Raw genomic sequence first — 19705 nt, forward strand, 5'->3', positions numbered from 1 at the left:
GTGTGTGTGTCTGAAAAGGGAGCTAAGTCGGTCTCAGCCTGGCCCATAATCCATTCCATAACAGTGATACTCCTCAGTAATTCCAGTTTTTCAGCGTGGCACTTTTCAAATCAATCAGAGCAGGAATTTGCTGTAAGTTGTCTCATGGAACAAAAGCATTCACTGGTTTTGTATTTCGTACGTATGGGCGAACTGTGGTGTTGTGTTGTGTCTTTCAGTAACTGATATCTCTAAACTGACATCTTCTGTGGGTCTGTGATTCACACCCGGAACATTTTTGCTCATAGACGACGCTGTTAACCATGGAGCCTTTTATCTTAGCTCGTGTCTACAGAATAAACGACCAGATGAAGATTGCTGATTCAACGTAACAGCGGGAGAGGATATACAATATTTCCCCAGTTTCATATTTTATCCTGCTTTCGTGAGAAGCCTCTCTGTTTCTGATCTGCTACATTCACTTTTCCCACTCCTTCAATTTGTCAATGCAAACCCAACACAGACTTTATATGAGCAAACCACTGCTGTGAAAATATTCTCTTAGTCGCTCAGCAACCACTGGCTTTGCTAATTGCTAATTTCCTACTGTACTGTGTTTGGGGCAATAATAGGACAAAAAGCAAGTGTTTTAATAGAAAACATTAGCATGTCTTAGATAACTGTTCGAAAAAGACAGAAACTAACCGAACAATTGAGGTTGGCTGCAGACAGTGAGGACATAGTGAAAGATGTGTGGGGCGGGAACTTAATTCAAGCTAAATTGGCTGTATGTTTTAGTTGCCCGGCAACTAAAGCCATGGACGTACTTAAACACACAACGTATCTCTGTTCCTTCCTATCAGCTGGTGCACAGACAGTTTCTCGGTGTGAATGGGTACTTGAAATGACCGTAGAGGTGGTTATCCAGAGAGGAAGAGTTTCAGGACGCCTCATTTTGGACCAATTAGCCAATTAACTCATTGGAAGATTTTCTGCTAGCTGTCTTCTTTGAAAGCTTTGAATTGAAGCGTCAATGAGTGGATCCTTTGTCTCAGGCAGCCTGGTACTCGTAAAACTATCGATTGTTTGTCTTTGCGTAAGTAGTCTCAGGTGTGATCATGTGTTATCTTCAGTAAAAAGTCAGTTTTCTGCTGCACATTTGATCTGCGCTGTGTGTGTGATGTCCCGAAGAACAATGGAGAAATGTAATGTGGCTGAATCAAATGAAAGTTCACTCATTGACTGAAAATGTCACAGTGGTTGTGAGCTGCCTGGGTGCAAGCGTGAGTGCTTGAGGCCGAACCCTGTCGGGCCCATACGTCGCTGACAGTGGGACATGTGCTGCATCATATTTTTTTTTTTTTGTCATATCCGACATGGCCGATGTGCCAGGTGTGCTGGCACAGTGAGCACTCAGTGTGCCAGAGTGGGAGACATCTGTTGCCTGGAGACAAGCAGCTGTATTTGTGAACCAGTACGATCATCATGCAGTGTCAAGTAACAGGAGTCTTCCCCAGACGAAGAGGGAAAGAGACTGCCTCATTGACAATGCCGTATGCTGGGATGCTGTATGCTGCTGCGTCTGTATCTGTGTGTCTCTGTGTTAGACAAATCCCCCTCGGGGACAATAAAAGTCTGACAAGAGTGCTCAGTATAGTCTGCTACACGTTTATCTGTGCCAGCAGAAACATGCGAAACAGCATAAGTGAACATATGCAGAGGGGTAAATGTATGCACATACATTAGAAGAAAGAAATGACAACATAGAAGCATTTCTTCCCTAACACAAAACATATATGTGTATTCTGTGTCATGAGATGTGTTATTCAACACGTAAAAATAACAGCAATACATGTGGAAAATGAATGAAACACAGCAAGATGTAACTGTGTGTGTGTGACGGTGTGTGTTGCACTCACCTGTGCAGCTGATCTGCAACAAGACATGATTTATCCACTCACAGAGTAGCATACATGCCCTCACTGCCACGTGCTGTGACAAACTGATATTTCTTATTCAAAGAGAAGAACTTTGGGGACAAATAATTAACAATATTTCACAGACTGCAAAGTTTAGAAAGTTTCTCTTAATTCAGCAACTCACAAAACTCTGTGACTTTTGAAGGGAGTCTGGTGCTGATTTGCTGCCTCCTCAGATTACACACGTGCAGGTTTTACTCCGGAGGACAGAGATGTGATCTCAATGAGGACAACAAGATCGCATTAAAAAATTCCAGGTGTAAACTCAAAGAGAAGATTGAATCCTTTATTATCTGAATAATGTATCCGGATACACATCCCATTTGAACACCAGGTGTGAGTGGGGTGTTAGTCTCTGTTCTTTAGTATCCCATTTGTATTCTTCCACCATATTAACAGTCTTTTCCTCTCTGTTCTGGCTCCTATTCTGCCTTCAGATCTGCTTTTTATTGTGAGGATGAGTAGGAGTTTTGAAGGTATATCCGATTACTATGACAACATTTAGCCTCAAAATGTCAAATATTTGCTTATTTCTGTCCCAGCAGGCTATCCTGCAAGGTGGAGGAATGTATTGGTATCTTTCATTCATTCATTCATTCATTCTCTTACTCTTGTCAAGGATTTGAGTTGTTCCTCTTCTTACCTTCGGATGGAACATTGCTAAACTCTGGCTCATTGTTCCTCCATGGACATGGCCATTCATGCCTCTATTTTGTCCCTCTTGGACCACTGTAATTCTGTTTTCATGTGCCTCAGCAGATAATCAGTTTTCTTTCGTATTTCGACAGTTTTTGTTATTGCACATGTTTTATACACACTCGTGATCTTTCAGCACTCTGTGGTCATGGTGCACTCTGTATACAAAATCTCTGCTTTCTTAACTTGTACAGACAGTACAGGAAGGAAGGAATAATGGAAGGATGGTGTACTGGGGGTGTCTTGGAGGCTGGGGGATGCTCTGCTTTTTTCATCGAGCAAGGGATTTAGGTACGGATGTCAGGGAAGAGAGAACTTGATTAGACTAATTTATTCACGGGAGCAAGCCATGTAATTGCTCTCATATGGGGGTGACGTAGGTGTGTGTGTGTGTGTGTGTGTGTGTGTGTGTGTGTGTGTGTGTGTGTGTGTGTGTGTGAGATACCTAAAGTGAGTAAGAAGGGATATTTGTTCTCCGGTAATGTGCCTGACTTTTGTTTAGATAATAAGACCTTATTCTTGTTCAGTCTAATTTCTCAGTCCCACAGTAACATCACTGTATAGATCTTATGGAAAATGATGTAGACACCTTATTATCACAGTGTTGGATATAAAGGGGTTTCCTTAAGTGGACCTACACTTTAGGGAAAAATATGCTCACCACTGGAGACTAAAGCTCTTGCGGAGTCTGGGTCAATCACGTGCTTCTTTCTTTTTCTAATACTGACGTTCATCCAAAAAAGGATATGTGTGCAAAGTGGTATATATTTATCTGACACTATCAAAAATGTACATTAAGAGTTTTCAAAAGCTCACTTTGCAGTTTAGTGGAGGTGATCATCCTGATATTTCATGACCTCTCTGTTGCTGAGATAACAGCCGCAGGCTTAACACGAAAGACGCTGCGCCTCAAACCCTGCTGTTGTTTTACTGCCACGCTTCCTTCAGTTAAAGGACTTTTCCTCCCGGCAGTAGCTGCTTGTTGCCGTGGTTACAAGGGGACACAGGAGCCGAAGCCCTAAAGCGTTTAAATCCCAGCACCATGTTGATGACATGACAGGTTTTATGGATTTCGTTGAATGTACAGTACACAGTCCTGAATGGAGCTGATCGAATGCAGCGTTCAATGTCTCAGATCAGAGGACATTATGAATACTTTATCTACCAACCACAAGTAAAGAGGCACACACGCCAATGAGCAACAGTGTCCTTCGCAAAGTAATGCAAAAAGAATTATCCAGTGAAGAAATTGTAGTTTAATTAACTCTCAGTGTCTTTTTCTGGCCTGGCGTCTTTCAATCCCTGCTTTTTGCATCAGATGGAAATAAGCAGACAGGAGTCAGAAGAGAGCAGAGAGTGACATACGGAGAGAAGACCCACCGCATTACTCCTCGTCTCATCCCCCAGAGGGACAATCCAAGGCAAATTCAAGCAGAAAGATAATAAGGACTGAGGGTTCCCGCTGTCTGACCGACGCGAAACACATTCCTTCATTTTTCCAGCCTCCTTTTCTTTTCGCCTCATTTTTTTCCAGGGTTTTGAAATCCCAGTGTAAATACATATTGAGGAGTATTTACAATAGTGGTAATGGTGGTAGGAGAGGGAGCTAACTCAGCGGGCCGGAGGAGACTGCTGCTGGCGGACTATCTGAGTGTGTGACTGTTCGTACAGTTCATCTAGTGTGTATGTGTGCATACATGTTCTCGACAGCGGAGTGTATTTCTATGTATACTGTTGATCCAGTGTGTGTATCACAAATACGAAGAGTGTGTACTTGTTAGCGATATTTATCCCTCTGTGCGTGTGTGTGTGTGAGTGTGTGTCTGTGTGCGGGTGCTTATTTGATGTGGCTTGGCTGCAGTCTTGTTGGGTTGTTTGAGAACTTCCCAAGAGCAAACTGCCAGGCCGACGAACTGAGCAGGCAGAGACAGCAATTGTTTTGGTAAGGCACCCTGGCCATAATTATGTGTGTGTGTGTGTGTGTGTGTGTGTGTCAGTGAGAGAGAGAGAGAGGGACACAGAGAAAGATGCAAAGGGAGAAAGCGACCTTAAATTAGAGCACTTGAACAGCAGCAGTGCATAGCTTTCTTCGTTCTAGCTTTAAAGACAACAATCGTTCACACACATTCATGCACGCACATGTAACAGCATAACATCCAAACCCTCCATCCTCACAACCGCGTTAGCCGAGGGAATACTTTGGGAAAATGTCTTTCTATTATGTTGCACAACAAGTCGAGTCCTTCAGCGACCCTCTCCCTCTAGTTTGAAAACACACATGAAAATGTGATCAGCTTTCCCAAAAACATCTGAACGCTTTGGATGCTCGCTGTGCGCTGGCCTGCAGTTGCGCAAATATGATTTCAGGATTAAGCGGCTTTTGGTAGAAACAAGCCAACTCAGCATTTCAACCGCCATCATCACTCATAGACAATTTGAATTCAAGTTTGCTGTTTTTTGTCACCGGGCGACTTTACAGCATTGTCCTCCTCCTAACCTTAAACTATTTGCTGCACTGTTCAGGCGGGACCATCATGGTGGCCAGCTGAAGGTTCTGCATTTTCTGCATTTCTGAATTCCCATTACAGGAGCCCCCTCCTTTGTAGCACATGACTTATGAAGTTGTAATACTAGAGGCTAGTGGGATGAAACTCAACCTCTCCCCACAATTGAGACAATCTAACAGAGGATTCACCACAGCATCATCATTCCTTCCTGCCCTCAACTTCAGAGAGGCCGTAGAGAACGCAATGTGCAGGCATCCCTCATAACCTGTCAGGTCAGTCGTTTATGCATTTAGATCCACACTGCCAACACAAAGAAACTTTTTTTTTTAGTTAAATACTTATTAATGTCGTTGAAACCTCAAAGTGGATTCTGTTGACCCGAGCCGAGCAGTGTCCAAACCACATTCGACCCAGGTCGAGAGGACGGTCATGAAGCCAGGGTGGATGATGCATATTGACTCATTCAGATCACCCTGCCAGCATGGGATTAACCCACGTCACATTGTCTGAAAGCCGTATTTGTTTGTGTTTTGTGTGTGTGTGTGTTCCCCTGCTCCTCTGGCCAACACAGACTTTCCCTGCTAAACGTTTAAACCTAAACCTAATCCTTGTATCTTAAACCATAAACCCAATTAGCTCTATAAGTTGTGACAGGAAAAATTGTTGACTCGGGACGATTTTGCTCAATGTTCTGTCCTTAAGATAGAGCTTTGGTTCTCACAAGTATAGAAATGCAAGAAACACGCACACATCTCTCTCCCTCCGCGAGGTTCCCTTCTCCTTTCCAGCATAAATAATCCCCTCAGTCTGCTGGCTCAACCCTGATTGGAATCTCGACGCCGTGCTCAATTGTGGGTTGATGGGGGAAAGTGGGGTGCCCTGTGCGTGTTGTGTGTGTCTGCGTTTAAAGCTGTTTCAAGGCCATTAACATAATACCAGAGGGGTGTCCACCTCCGTCAGGCCAGGCCTCCAAAAACCTCAGTTTAGAACGAAGGCTGGCACACACATCCACAGCCATGGACTCACATAAGCTATGCAGACTCATTCACTTAAATGATAGCACATTTACTGCAAATTGCAAAGAGATCTGCTCAGACTGGAAGACATGCACACTCTCATATTCACTCTTTATTCAGCATTCAGCAAGTCAGCCAGTGAGCCGTGAACCCTTACAGGCCGGCGGCAGAGCTGCAACACTGAGTGTTTCGATACAGGGGGTTAAGATCCAGGCTCCACAAGGTTTTATCAGCTTTTCTGCGTCCTAGAGGAGACCAGCTGGAGTTTTATGTGGAGAATTATGAGATTCTGTGCAGAATTATTCGTGGGTTACAGTATCATGTGATGTTATGTGTTATGGTGTGGCAAACCACCAGACTAATTTTTTTCAACACCTTCCCGCAAAAAAATAAAAATAAATAAAAACTGAACTGCCCCAAAGTGAATGTAAACCGTCCTAAAATCAAAATGTTGCTTCTTTCCTTAGTTATTATCATCTTTAGCTGTTAGTTGTTAGTGACAAAGTTTAACTAAATCACTTTGTCGTCAGTAACAACTGCATACAATCCACTTCTTCTGTTAGTCTACAGAACTGGATTAAATGTATCTGCCTACTTTCATCTCTGACAGAAGTTTGGGAAAATGTGAACTGATGTTAAGTAGAGCCTTAACTCCTAACTCAAAGTACTTTTACCTCCAAACTGTTCTCAGCAAGTACTTCAGTACATTTATTTGATGAAAACGTGTTGTGTTGTCGCATTAACCTGCAGTTCACTGTTTAACGCTTCTCGTTCCTCACAGAAACTTTCAGTCCTGCTCTGTGTTTAGCTCCATTAGCTCTGTTAGCTCTGCTAACTCTATTTTCCCCAAACACATTTACTAACGTCCCCATGATGACGGGACACAGTTAGTCTCGAGCCCTGTGGTGTGGCGACTGGTGACAGTTGTCAGGTTTGTGTAGTTTTTTGACAGCAACGATAAGGCATTCAGATTGAATCAGATTAGACCAGCTCCCCACACACTTGAACGTTATCATGTTACTGTGTGTCTTTCATGGGTTGCACCCCTCTAATACAGTCAATGCCTCTGCTCCCCTTGGATTCCACAAGTAACTGACATTATAGCGTGCGCGCCTTCATACTGTAGGTGTGCAGTGCTCTCATGCATGTCTGCTGCTGTATGCTCAATTGGGTGTTACCACGTCTCCCCAATGTGTGATAGCTATTAAATTACCCCAGATCAGTTTCCTCCAAATCACATTCACATTATTATCCAGCTGAACCTAAAGCGAGTGGAAAGAGAAAACTGTCTGTGGTGCCGCTCGCTTTGCCCCTTCCCTCTTAGTGGTGTGGTACTCCAGCTCCAGTCTCTAATAGTTTGCTGGCTTGTCAACTCAATTCAAGATTAATTTGACTGCAGATCCATCATCGGTATATCTCGATGTGTTGAGTCAGCTTTATGCCACACATCAAAAGCAGAGGGGGACACAGAGGGATTGGTATCAAACCCAACACCGCAGGGAACCAACCAAACTGAAAAAAAGTCACAGAATTCCTCCCTCATTTGTCTCCCTGACAAACTCTGTACCGTATGTGCCGATTCCATGGAAAACAGGAGTGAGAGGAAAGTAATGAAAGGGAGACGTTTAAGTAAAAAGAAGATGAAACGATGAGTGTGACTCAGAAATGTGCAAATGAAGGGATGGAGGGAAAGGAGCCGAGATGGAAATATCTCTGTTTACCGTTGTGGGTGGATGGGCAGCATATGAGAAGATGTGCGTAGGGTGATAACAGAGTCCCTTCCTTTGGCTCGTAGCCTTATGCTTAGATCATTAGCACTAGAAGTTGAGGCAGTTACTGTTAAAGATTTATTTGTCATGGCAGTGAGCTAGCTGCTAAATGCCTCCCCTCTCCTCAGGACCCATGTGGGTGCCAGAAGACTTATCATTCTCATCAGCATTTTTGCTCAGTGTTGACTTGTTTTTTTGTCATGCATTGTATCATTTTGATGGATTATTTCGTAAAACTTTATAGTAATAAGACACAAGCCAGATTCATCTGACTCCAGAGTGCATTAGGTATTATGCAACAGGCTGCTGTGATATTGCTTCTCATTTGCTGACCCCCATTGCTACCAACGATTAAACATTAGACTTCGAGCAATTGCGATAATATAATCGTATCGCAACTGAAGGAAAGGCTTGTTAGCTTGAAGAAATATCAGCATGTTTTATTGGTGAGACTGTAGTCCAAGTGAAATAAAAGCGGCCTCCACCATGTAGAGAGACGTACACACAGACATGGGTTTGGATGGAGATGGTGAGTGGAAAACAAGGCTTTCTTTGAGCAGATTTTAATTAGCAATGTTCATAGCTTGGCTGTGTTCTTTTATGATTGGACCACTGAAAGCCTTTTTGTTTGCCTAATGAAACACATTGAGGGGTATGTTCCTGAATTAAACTGGGTTTGTTTATGTGTGCATGCGCACGCTAGCAAGCATGTGTGCTTGCATCCATTTCATTTGCATGTATCTGTTATATGGGTGGGTGCCCACATTCCTTTTGGCGTATTAGAGTTCCATTGGCAGGAATACGAAGCCATAGCAGGAGACAGAGATGAAAGAAATCCCAGCGCTTTGTTTTCCCTCCTTTCCAAAATAGTTGTTTTAGGTAGGCAGCCATTGCCCATAATTGCTGAAACAGGGTCAGGTATTTGTCTGTCCTGCTTATGATTTACTATAGTGTCTGTGCCTTAGTAATCTGAAATAAGATCTGTGGTTAAGGGCAGCCCAACCTCAGACAGACCACGTAGATTGTGTAAATGCACAGCGTTCAGCTGGTTTCAGTGGGATCCCTTTATAAACACGCCTCACACAAAACCGTCTGTATGCTCTGAGAAGCTTTGCAGAGCACGCTTGTCCTGTTACTTCCCATTAATCAATATAATGTATGTATCATCCATTAGAGCGGGAATGCAAAACATAGTATAATAGTTGTGCATACATTAGAAGAAAATGTCTTTTTCCAAATAACAAGGATATTTTTTTATCATTTAGAATTCCAATTATGGTAATATGAAAATATAATATGATATTTGTATCACTTGTTTTACAGAAAATACTGATAAATTACATAAATCTAATACTTAACACCCTGGGGTTTGTGGCTAATATTAATAATTCAGCAGTAACACATAAGAATGATGAATATTGCCCACAGTGTAAATAAGCTTCCCGCTGCAGCTCACTGTTGAACGTCTCTGAGCTGGTTTTGCTAAAATTCCACGCAGTCTTAACTCTGCTCTCAAATAGCAGTGGGTTACAGAGGCTATGAGCGGGGTCAAAGTGCACAGTCGATAGCTTTGTGTACTGTGAGCAAGAACAATCAGTTCTTTAGCAGAATTTGTTGTGCACATGAATACCTCTGAACAGTTAATTGCTGCCATGGCAACAGAACAGAGAGGGAAAGTGACATTAGGTGAGCGGCAAGAAAAGCGATCCTCCGCAGTGACAGTGTCACTGTGTGTGTGTAAGGTCTTGAAGTGTGTATGTGAGCGTAGGTCAACATTTTCTCTGTATCACCACACAAGCCATTCAGTGCTGACAAAAGCACACTTGTGCTGCTGGATTGGGGAAAGTTACTAATGCTGGCAAGATCATAATCTAAGTCACATTGCAGTGAGGCAGTGGAGGGCTTTCACATTGGAGGGATATATTAGGAACAGTTATCGTATCTTGTAGTCAGTGGGACTATAAAAGCGGGGACACGGATTTTATGATAAATAAAACAAAATATAAATTACAAAAAAGTGGACTTTTATGTCTAATTAACCAATGTAAAAATACACTCTCTAGCTTTGCTTCTTTCCAAGTGGTTAACATCATAATAAAAAGAGTTAAAAATAGCTCTCTTAGGCTGTACTTGGGCACAGCAGTGTTATGAGCTAAATGCTAGAGTCAGTATGCTAACATACTCACAATGGCAAAAATACTGGTGTTTGTTAAGTGTTTGCTCATAAACAAATTTAAATTCATCCTGAGAGGGACATGTGTGTCTGTACCAAATTTCATGGCAATCCACCCAATAGTTGTTGAGACATTTCTATCAAAACTATAAACGTCACCCTCACAGGAAAAGTTAAGATGAATGTGTGTACAAAATTTCATGCTAATCCATCACATGTTGAGATATTTCCCAGCATAAATCATCGGAGTCATCAGGATTCAACCTCAGGACACCGTGGCTATCTGTACTGAATTCGATAGCAGTCCATCCAATAGCTGCCCAAACATTTGATCAAAAAAACAAAAATGTCAACCTCATGGTGGCGCTAGAGGAAAGTCGGTAGGCTTCATCATCTCAGGACCACAAGATTTCATGGCAATCCATCAAATGATGACTGGACCGCCTTACCAAGAGACCGTCATTGCCGTCTCTAGTGCCACGCCGTTAAGCACTCATGGGTAAATAAAAGACTCAAACTGGAAAAAAAGTGCAAACGGTTCCCAGTAAAATAGAAAAGAGATGGAAAAGAAAGCTTCCACTGCATTGTGCACACATGCTGTGCAGCTTTGCTCGGCGAGTGATCTGCATCCGTTCTGCATGTGATCTGAATGATTTAATAGCCTTTGTCTGTGTTCATCGACAGCAGGGCAAAGCAGCTGAGGTGAGGGATGGGAAATGACAAGGCACTGACACATACAGATGTGTCTGCATTGGCTCTGTAGGCCTGAAGGATTTCAGGGCAGCCTGGCAGTTGTCCATGCACTAGCTGGCCCCTATGTATGCACTTTCCTGGTGGTGGTATGGGTTAAAGGCTCCACTGGTTATGTGTATTTAGGATCACGTGGCATCAAGGTCAGATCATTTTTTAGTGATTTGACTTGATGCATCCTCCCCTGGCTTCAGATCTACAAGGAAAAACAATCAAATGACTGATTTCTTAAACATTAATCAACACCAGGAAAACTAAAGAGAAAATATTATTCTGATGGGAGGATAATCGACCGGGATATCCTGAGTGGGCCTCCAAAGGGATTGCATCATCACAGTGTGCCTGCTGTGATGATGTTATCAGGGACAGCTGCATGGGGCGGAACCAGGGTCGAGGCTCTCAGGGAGCCAAGAGGCAGCCAGTTGCCAGCAGATCCCCTCCACAGAGACCCACCTGCTTCGCATGTCCATTTTTCCTCTAAACCCCTCAAAGGGATTCCCTGAGTCCTCTTCTATGTCCACTGGCCCCCGTGTCTTTGAAGTCATGATCCTATGTGTTTTCATGGCGTTGAAGTCATTATCCAATGGTCGTGTCGTGTCATGTGTTTGATCCAAAAGTTTGTTTGAAGTTTTACAGGGAACTCTTAATGTAGCTATTGGTCACAGGCCAAACATATTAGGGCGACGTAAACCAAGGCAATTATTAACAACCGATGATGATCCAAACCGATCACTCCTGTGGTCTATTTATGAATCACAGTTTGTCAGACCAGTGAAATGTACAGATTATGTAAAGGGACATCAGCATCAATGCTTGGCAGTAGCTGGCACGCACAAGGCAGTGCTACTAATTTAATTAAAAGCCCTTGAAGACGAAGCCCGGCCTAACTTAATACCATCAATTAGGGGTTGCACTGCCATCTGACTAAAATCCCACACCCCATTTGTGTGATTCATACAGGAAAATATGCCTCTTTGTCTCCGAGGTCAACCAACTCTTTGGAGAAGCTGGCGTAGGGTCAGGAAACAGTAGTCGAGGGTGTAGGAGTGGGAACGAAGGCAGTAGGGCTGGGGTTGTTCTCCTCGATAAGCCATAGCATGAGGTCATTTTGAATGAGAACTCATGTATTTTCATTTCAGCTTATGGCAACATCTTTATCGTGAAACAGCTGCTGTTAAGAGGAATCTGTTGCCGAGCAGGAGGGAGTATTGTCAGAGTTTCATTTCAGTCCGATCACAATTTTCGATAGATTATTGTTCAGTATGATCATAACGTAGGTTTATTTGTAGTCCGTGATCAAGATGCTTTGATTTCATGCCCATATTGAAATTTATTATTCATTTGTCACTTTTTTTTTAAAGTTGGTGCTTAGACAATGTGGATTTATGGTGCCTGTCAAGGATGTGGATTCTGCCTGTTTTGGAAGAGGGATGAAATAATATTTTGGAATTGAACAAATCTTATTATTAGACCTTTATTTTTACATCAGTTTAAAAAAAGAGAAGATGATGTTCCAAGCAAGGGGGCAGAAAGCCCATTTGTCATGGATCTGTAACTTTTAAAAGGGTTTCAGAATTTCCAAGGTCACAACGGTCTTTTCTTCACACCTATGGGAACGTTTACAAGTCCGTGATGCAATAAAGGTCTTGAGCCAATTTCATCTTTTTGTGTAATCATCCTCTCAGATCTGATCGATCTCTCTTGAAAGCATTAGACTTGACAGGACACTCTCAGACCTTTCGTCCTCTTTCTGAAGTAATACAGTCTCTTGGACAGACCGTCTGAATTACTCATTCAAGGTCCTGTCAGACCTCTGCATCAGAATGCCAACAAATGAGCATGTGACATTATGCCAATTTGGCAATTGAATTAGGTGCAACTGGACGCATTACTGCACTGTCATTCATCCATGTCACTGTTCCATAATCAAAGTAAGAGCATGACCTATTGTATACGATTTCATCAATCCCGTTTTATCAAAGCCTTATGTGAACTGTTATTTCTGCAGCATCTCACAGAAAGGACAATGATGGCCAATACAAGCTTTGTTTTTGAGTGGCAGGGTGCACCCCAGTAGTCTGTGCTCCCCTCAATCCAACCATCCCTGCAGTTTGTCTCCAACAAAGCTCACCATGGAGACTAAAACACTTTTTGGCTCCTGTTGAGAGGACATCTATGTACTGTATGTGTGCAAGTATGTATGAGTCATTATTAGGAATGTTTTATCATTTCATAATGAAATGGAAACAGCATGTGTGTGAGATTAGGTGAGCGAACCATCTACTGTCCTTTTCTCTTTTTTCATGGGAGGAACTTCCTTCAATTATGCTTTTTATTTTATTTGTTTTTTATACTGTGCTTTGACTTACCTTGATGTTATCCACAGATTTTTATTCATTTTGGCTGCATTCATATAAACCTTTGTTTAATAAGTGTTGAGGATTTTTACATCACATACTCTCCTGTGCTCACTCAGTGTTCCTCTGTGAGCCTGGCTCTTTGATAGAGAACATAATTGCGTTTTGATTAGTCCCCACTGTTACCACAGCAATATTGCAATGACTGAGTCTCATCAAATGTGTCCTGGGCTTGAATGGAAGAAATATTACATTTCCTGTTTTTAATTTTGAGTAAAAAGTTGAACTGGGACATTGGCAGCCCAGTAGAGGAGATTAAAATGTGTGTGACTTTTTTTTTTTTTTTTTTTTTTTTTTTTTTTCTGTGAAAAAGATTTGGAGAAAATTAGACAGGAAGCATGCGGCTTTCCCTGAAACCTAATGTTTCCTCTGGGAACTGCAGCATTGTTACACTGTTTATCAACTTCATGGACTACATTTCCACTGAGTATTGTGATTTCTGCAAAACTGAGTTTAGTTTTAGGCATAAGAGAAAAACATTCTTGTTCTCCAGCAATATTTGACCTTGGCTGAGCATTTTAACTTTTTGTCATAGAGAATGTCTATAGTGCTGTAGGTGATAAACCCACAGTGCAAATACCAGTCCCTCTGTCTGTTTTTTTACTACCAATGTTTTTTCCATATTGACAATGGATGTTAACTCAATGTTAACTGCTCTTGAACCCCTATGTAAGAGTATATAATGTATGACAAGGGAATATGGGGCAAGACAGAAGAGTGGCAAAGCAATGGGCCAAGCCCTATATGTAAGTTACCGAGTCTTATATTCTAATCAATCCATTCTTGTTCTTTCCCCAAGGTCAGAGTCGGGGATCTCCAAATTTACCCATCGTCTATCCCTCAAAGAGCGTGTGGCCAAGGCAGAGAAGACTTCCTCAGACAGACCTCCCTCCTACAGGAGACGATCTCTCAGTGTGGACTGGTAAGACCAAAGACCATCCCTCAACCTGCGTAGTCACATTCATTCACCATCCCTAAAACATCAAAAGTTGTGAGAGTGTACTTGGCCTTCACTACTTCCTCTCATAAATGATGAAAAATGACAGGAAGCAATTGCAGTACTCAGACATGAGACCCATCGTCGGGCTTTTATGTTCTCAGACGGTAAGATTATGAGGTGAAGTGAGACTTCAAAAACTGGTACCAGAAGCAGAATTTTGAATCGGACAATTATCACAATTGAGATCCAAAAAGAAACAGCTAGCAAGACAGTGACAACTGCAACTAAGGCTTTCTATGATGTGTCTGTGTTCAAAGTCAAGGCTGAGGCCAATGAGGATTGGGGGCTGGTGTTTGGGGCGGGGGCAGAGAGTGGGCGGAGTTGTGATAGGGCCCTGCTCCCTCTCCGCGTCTGGGTTTCGTTGAAGAGCGCCAAGCAGCTCCAGTGGCGCCGGCTCATCTTGCTCTTGTAAAGCTCCAGTCCTCAGGCAGCCGATGAAAGGAGTTTGAAAGCTTTCCATCATGAGGCTGCCTTCCCATCCCCACCCATGGGACTCCTTCCCAGTCTCCCCTCTTGTTGCCTGGTCTCCACTCCTTTATCTACCCATCCATCCTGCCGTCCATCCATCTGGCATCCCCTCTGAGCTTCCTGCTATGTATTCTTGGCTCTTCCTCTATACTTCTCTCACCATTGGGAAAATAGCCTTGGGTTAAAACGGATCTTACACTTCCTTTGCACTTAATTTTGTCAAGTGAAAAGTGTCCCAACAGTCACGGGTCTAAACAGTTTCCAGGTTTCTAATTGCTGTGCGGGGACTACAGTAGCTATTCAGTAGAGTTACTCTGCGGTTTGTGGAGTCGCAGGTGTGGGATTCTCTGAGGTCCAATCGAATCATGCTAGGGCCTGATGTGAGGTCTTACAAGTTCTTTTGCCGGCCTTACGAGACCTACTGTGTGGTCTCGGACTGATGTTGCAATGTGTGGTCCGCCACCAGAAATGTGGTGTTAAGTGTATGAGCATTGGAGTGTATGTGCAGTGTGAGGTCCTTTACTTTAACAGCTCCGTGTTTTTCTCCCATGTTGCTGGAGAGGGGACCTGGCCTTTAAAGTTCAGGCCCTGATTGATGTAGTCTGGTTTTAATGAAACACAGTGGGTAGATTGGACATGCTCATTTACGAGAGGGATGAGGGGGGCTCGACTACAGCTGGATTCTAACTTTCTCCGGGGCGAGCCACTGTTACAGGAGTGTGACTGGCCTTTTGTGACATAATAAACAAGGGACCCCAGGAGGAGAGATTCAAGGTTGAAGACTGAGTCATGCTACTAGGAGGTGAAACAAGGTCGAACTAGCTCCTGACAAGACCAGCACAGCTCCTCTGGAATGCACAGTCATCAACATGGCCAAAAAGAAAACACGCGTGATAGTAGCATCTATTGCAAACATCATGAGTCAGTAGCATTTCTGGAATTGTTCGACATTTATGGCACTTCCTGTAGTCTATCTAAGCAGTCTGTCTTATTGTCTTGCTCACTCTTTATGGGAATCTTTGAGAAGTAATTGTTATCACACAGCTATATTTTCTAAATAGTGTGTTTTCCAATTAAGACATGCGGGATATGCCGATATTATTTGGGTTTTAGGAGCATTCTTTTCTACTTTTTCTATTATGTTACTCATTCAAGGACCCTGATGCCTTATGTACTAAGAAATTAGAGTACAGATTAGGTCAATCTAAAAAGGTTGTCTGTTGGAGGCCATAGTGGATCTTTTGCATCTTGATACAGAGGCTGGAAAACTGCTGGAAAACACTGGAATATGTTTGCCTGTAATGAAAGTGAAATGTGGAAATATTGGGTTATCCAACAATTTTAGATTAAGGTTTAATTATTTCTATCTGTGTACTGCCCCCTCCTTTCACTCCTTCAATCAAAACTTTTAAGAGTTGTGTGACACACGGATCATATTAAATACCAAGCTGGAGACCTACCGGCAGCCCTCTACAGCAAAGCAGTCTCAGGTGGCTTAACACTTTACTATCTATTTAGTGGACCATTGCCGTTTATGTCGATTCAAGTCAGATACCCAAACAAACTGTGACTATTAAGGGAATTCTGAGCCAAGGCAGCCCATATACAAGCTTGAAACAGGAGCTGCTTTGTAGCTTTATCAAAGTCTGTAAGAGCTGGCAGGGCCTTGGGAAAATGCGATAATAAAAGATAATGGCGGTGTTATTGTTATTGGTAATCATAGTAAATGGGCTCTAGGGTATGGCTGGAGAAAAGAGTCGAAGGAGGGGGGGAGAGAGAGTGTTAAAGGGGAAATAACAGGGCATGTGCTGCCTGTTAAGATTGCTTAAAAAATCTTGATACTTTTTTTTCCAGGAGACCATTAGATTTAATAATTACATTGTACGTCTGTGACATCATTGGATAAAAATGGCCAACTTGTGAGATTTCTATTGGGATAATTCAGAATAAAATTCAGTTTGGTACCTCTGGTTCTCTAAAAGTCATTTGAGAATGTAATTTTACTTCAGTATGCCGCTGATACTATGTGTCAGCAAGGGAATTCTTTGTAGAATAAGAACATAACATTCAATATCTGAACGAATATGCTCAGCTTAACATCAGCTCGTTTGCTGCCTTGTTTCCTGTGCGTGGACACGGGACACATCCAGTAGAGGCTGAGAGTCAGCACTGGGGTTGTAAAGGGACACTGGTTTTGCTCCAGCATAGGGCCAGTAAATAAGTCTTTATTTCCATATCCTCTCATGGTGACAGAGAGGCAGCTCCAGCCCTGCGCCAAAACCCTGAGTACAATGGAGAGGCAGCCATGTATGTCGGCCAAGCAGTTTTTATTTCCCATAACAGTTCCCCCGCAGTACGCCTGGAGAGGAAACTCTATACATAAGTACTTCAACATCAACGTGTAACATAGCATTCGGTACTCAAACCATATCCACTTCATAAACGTGAGTTGAAATTTGAAAGAGTGCAGTTGGTACCACAGCAGTAAGTGTTTGACTGTGATATGTGTGGTTATGCAGTGAGCGCTGGAGGATTTAAATCCTCTCCATCTCCATCCCCTGAAGGCCCCTCTGCTCTGCCTGGTGCCACCCTGTCTTCAGGGATAACTCAGAGCTGACAGCACTCTTAGAATGACGTCTTAACTTCGACGTCAGGAGAGAAACCAGTCTCCCCTTCCCGTAGTGGATATATCAACACACACACACACACACAGTGGTAGACACTCATGTCTGCATGTCTGATTTTCTCCTTGATATTCATGCTCACACACATCCATGAGCAAACACACATTGCAATAGTTAGGATTGTGTTGAGTTGGGTGTGTAAGGGGGAGTGAGGGTTACCAAGTGCTAATCCTTATGAACTGTGCACAAAGGGAGTAAAAAAAGTAGAGAAAATCACCAAAGTCTTAGTGGAAAAAGAAGGGCAATGCTCAAGGGGCCCGGGTGTAAAGTGGTTTTGGACAGTGTGCCACTCGCCTCATTTGGTTCTAATTTGATTTAATATTCCCCCGCTCTTTCTTTTTCATCCTCGCTTGAGATTTTTCTCCTTTCTTCTGCGGCTGTGAGCTGTCAGTTCAAACGAGACGGACAAATGAGGACGTTAGAGATCCCTATAATTTTTCTCTTTAGAAATTCTGATCAGAACATACTGTTAAAGATCACTACAGGGAGGGACTGGTTCCTGCTTGTGCTGGAATGACTGACATTTTACTTCTGCTTTGTGGCTGCATTAAAATGATATTATTCTGAGAGCATATTTGAACAGAAAAAAACCTTTAACATGCTTAATGTTATACTGTATATTGGCTAGAAGGTCATTCCTTTCACTGTTTCACTAAAAATACATGAGAAATAGCCGAGTGTTTTGTTTGACTTCCTGCCTTTGTGCCTTTCCCACCCTTGTGATTGCAGATTTGTTTCACCTGCACCTCGTTATCTTTCCCCCTCTTGTGTGTCTAGTCAGTGTTTGCCCTCTTTCAGTTGTCAGGTTGTCTTCTTTGTTCCCTTGTCCTGTGTTTGTTTCCTGCCTGTGTCTGACTGGTTTCTTATTAGTTTGGTAATTTGTCTTTCTTCTTTGTGTTTTGGATTTTGCCCCTGTCTGCTCCTGCAATTTTTTTCCTTGTCTGTTTGGGGTGTGTGGATTCAGCTTCAGTTATGAAAGCTCGCTGCACTGCTGAACTGCACAAACATTTTCATCTTAAATCATTTGCCACAGTTACTGAGATGCCATCTCTTCATGCTGGCATGGCTTTCTTGATCTCTGATGAATGATATGAGTCTTGCTAAGTGGACCTTGTGGTGATATATTTAGTGCCTCCAGCAGGGATTAAATTGTGCTGTTTGGTGACACTCATAAGTATAGTTTTTATTGACAAACCGTTGAGGATGTGGGAAACATTTTCACCAGAACAAAACTGTTTATTCATGCTGTTTCAGATGTCCTGTGAAGTTCGTACTTCAACTGCTTCTTGGCCTGCAGTATTAATTTGTTGAGACTGGGTTGTTGGCCAGATGAGACTGTAGATTCCAGTCCACATGAGAGAGCAGAATTTCTGCTTACCTCTCTGCTTTTGGACAGGCCCGGGGTTATTCTTTCCTACACAGAGGCACACATGTACACATGCACTCACACATAAACAAACACAGACACACAAACCCACTCACATGTGTGTCCGTTCACAGCTTCAAGCAGTCACACAAAGATAAAGTAAATTAAGTACATGCACACATTTGTACGATCAATGACGTGAACACACATGAACATGCATAGCTTTTCACATGCACGCACACACACACAAATACATGCACTCAAATATTTACACACACTCACACACTGTGTTCTTGATTCTGGATGCTGTGGGCTGCACTCAGGGAGATTTATGAGGCTGGCTCCCTCTTGTCCTGTGTGTCTCCGACTTGATACTCTGGTTTCCACTCCAAACCTCAACTCAGCACACAGACACAGAGAGACAGGGGGTGGGGATGGAGGGCAGAGAGAGGGAGGGTGGGAGGCCGAAAGAGAGAAGTAAGGGGGGTTGTCAGAGAAGACTTAAATAGGTAAGAAAAGGAGATGAGGGGTGGAGGAGGAGAGAGTGAGGAAGAGATTCAAGTAGATGGAAAGGCAGATTGAAAAGATGATGGAGGGAGACAGCAAGAGTGAGTGATGAAGAGCCTCGAATGCTTGACTGTGGAGTTGGAAAGAAAGAGGAGAGGGAGAAGTTACGAAATAAAGAGCAAGGGAGAAAAAAAAAAGCCACTTAATGTAGTGTGCCTGTGTGTGTTTGTTCTTGTTTGTGAGTGCAGAGACAGCCAGTGGGGTCAGAGGGTTAGCGTGGCTCCATGTGTTGCTTATAAGCTGATAAAAGTCAACCGAGACTGGGGAAACTGCACCCCTCTGCCTACTTTTCTGTGAGTGTGTGAGGGTTGTATGCGGGGTCAGAGGCAGAAAG

The 19705-nt window shown here is 42.9% G+C and overlaps 1 protein-coding gene across 2 annotated transcripts in view; it reads left to right on the forward strand.

The window, feature by feature from the left end:
- The window catches only part of ankfn1b (ankyrin repeat and fibronectin type III domain containing 1b), a 104926-nt gene that overhangs the window by 55906 nt on the left and 29315 nt on the right, over window positions 1-19705 (forward strand). For both annotated transcript variants that reach the window (XM_076760690.1, XM_076760691.1), the window contains one exon: window positions 14086-14208. In XM_076760690.1, the coding sequence (XP_076616805.1) occupies window positions 14086-14208 (123 nt within the window). The remainder of the gene's footprint in view (window positions 1-14085; window positions 14209-19705) is intronic.

The sequence above is a fragment of the Chaetodon auriga genome, chromosome 20 (assembly GCF_051107435.1).
Source record: "Chaetodon auriga isolate fChaAug3 chromosome 20, fChaAug3.hap1, whole genome shotgun sequence".
Taxonomy (NCBI): Eukaryota; Metazoa; Chordata; class Actinopteri; order Chaetodontiformes; family Chaetodontidae; genus Chaetodon; species Chaetodon auriga.